The 1512-nt window shown below is 47.4% G+C and overlaps 1 protein-coding gene across 1 annotated transcript; it reads right to left on the bottom strand.

The window, feature by feature from the left end:
• Positions 1 to 573: 573 nt before the first annotated feature.
• LOC136653967 (olfactory receptor 4Q3-like) lies at positions 574 to 1512 on the bottom strand. The gene has a single exon (XM_066630828.1). It carries the CDS (start codon positions 1510 to 1512, stop codon positions 574 to 576), a length of 939 nt encoding a protein of 312 aa, XP_066486925.1.

Raw genomic sequence — 1512 nt, 5'->3', positions numbered from 1 at the left:
TCATTGGAAGCTGGGGTCTCCCTGAGGGCCGCATTGGGAGTCCTTGAGGCTGCAAGTGGCCCTAGAGCCAGGGTTTGGGCACCCCTGGTCCATACTGATGCATTCTGGGATGACAATGAAAGAGCAAGAAATGTGGAAGTGAGTCTTTAAAGCTATTTTTCCACTGATTTTATATCCACTGATTTTTTTCTCAGTGGATAATGAGGCACGACCTGTATTCAGGATCTCATACTTCTTTGATTTATAACAGTGTGAGGGAAGGTAGGGCATGATTCATTGCAAATCCAGAGGGAACATGCCCTAGACTTTTCAGTATACATACAATCAATTTCTACCTTAGAGCTCATTAGGGGCCAAATCCTATCCAGCTCTGGTGTAGCCATGCCAATGGGGTGTGCACTGCATCCTGTGGTGGGAAGGTAATTATGGAGGCCTCCACAAGGTGAGGGAACATTTGCTCCCTAGCCTCAGGGATGCACTGCAGCTGCACCAGTGCTGGAAAGTTGGATAAGATTGGACCTTACGTCTCATATGCACAACATTGATTTCAGAAGAAAAGGAAGTTCAACACATCTACTCCTGTTGATTGAGCAGGAAATGTTTACATTTGTTCTTCAACTTCCCCATGGCTCCCTTCATCTCTTTGTTCCTCAGACTATAAATGAGAGGATTGAGGGCAGGGGTGACCACCATGTAGAAGATGCTGGCCATCTTGTCCACCTTTGATGCAGAGGAGGGTTTCATATACACAAATAAAAGGGGACCATAGAGGAGGAAGACAACCATCAGGTGGGAGCCGCAGGTGGAGAGTCCCTTCTTGCCACCCTTCCCAAATCGACCACAGAGGGTGACCAGGATGGTGACATATGAAACCAGCAAGGTCAGAAGGTTGGGTAGAATGATCAAACTGTCACTGAAAACATAGAGGATTTCACTGATATGGATGTCTGAACAGGCCAGGTTTTTTAACTGTGTGATGTCACAGAAGAAATTGTCCAGGACATTCGGTCCACAGAATTGTAGCTGGGCTGTGACCGCTGTTTGGAAGAGGCCATGAGTGAGGCCTCCTCCCCAGCAAAGCAGGAGGAGACTGAAGCAGCGTTGCCGGTCCATGATGGTTGTGTACCTCAATGGATTGCAGATGGCCACATAACGATCATAAGCCATGGTACTGAGGATGAAAACTTCTACACCTGCAAAAAAGTGGAAGGTAAATATCTGGACCATACAGCCGTCATATGAAATTGTACAGCCGCTAATCAGTAGATCAGTCAGTAGTTTCGGGGCCGCCACCGACCCCAAAGATATGTCAAGGAGGGACAGATTGGCAAGGAAGAAATACATGGGGCATTGGAAGAGTTTGGGCTCAGTCCACACAGTCACCATGATCAGCAAGTTGCCCACAAGGTCAATGGTGTAGCAGGTCAAGACCAGAAGTAAAACTAACAACTGAGCAGATTGGGAGCCGGACAAGCCCAGTAAGACAAACTCTATAACGGTGGATCCATTCAT

The sequence above is a fragment of the Tiliqua scincoides genome, chromosome 5, assembly GCF_035046505.1.
Source record: "Tiliqua scincoides isolate rTilSci1 chromosome 5, rTilSci1.hap2, whole genome shotgun sequence".
NCBI lineage: Eukaryota > Metazoa > Chordata > Lepidosauria > Squamata > Scincidae > Tiliqua > Tiliqua scincoides.
Note: the sequence above shows the minus strand (reverse complement) of the source record. Positions and strands in the feature narration are given on the sequence as shown.

What these genes read in the sequence shown, in the direction of transcription:
- LOC136653967 (XM_066630828.1), bottom strand. Translation starts at nt 1,512, where the DNA reads ATGAATGGATCCACCGTTATAGAGTTTGTCTTACTGGGCTTGTCCGGC.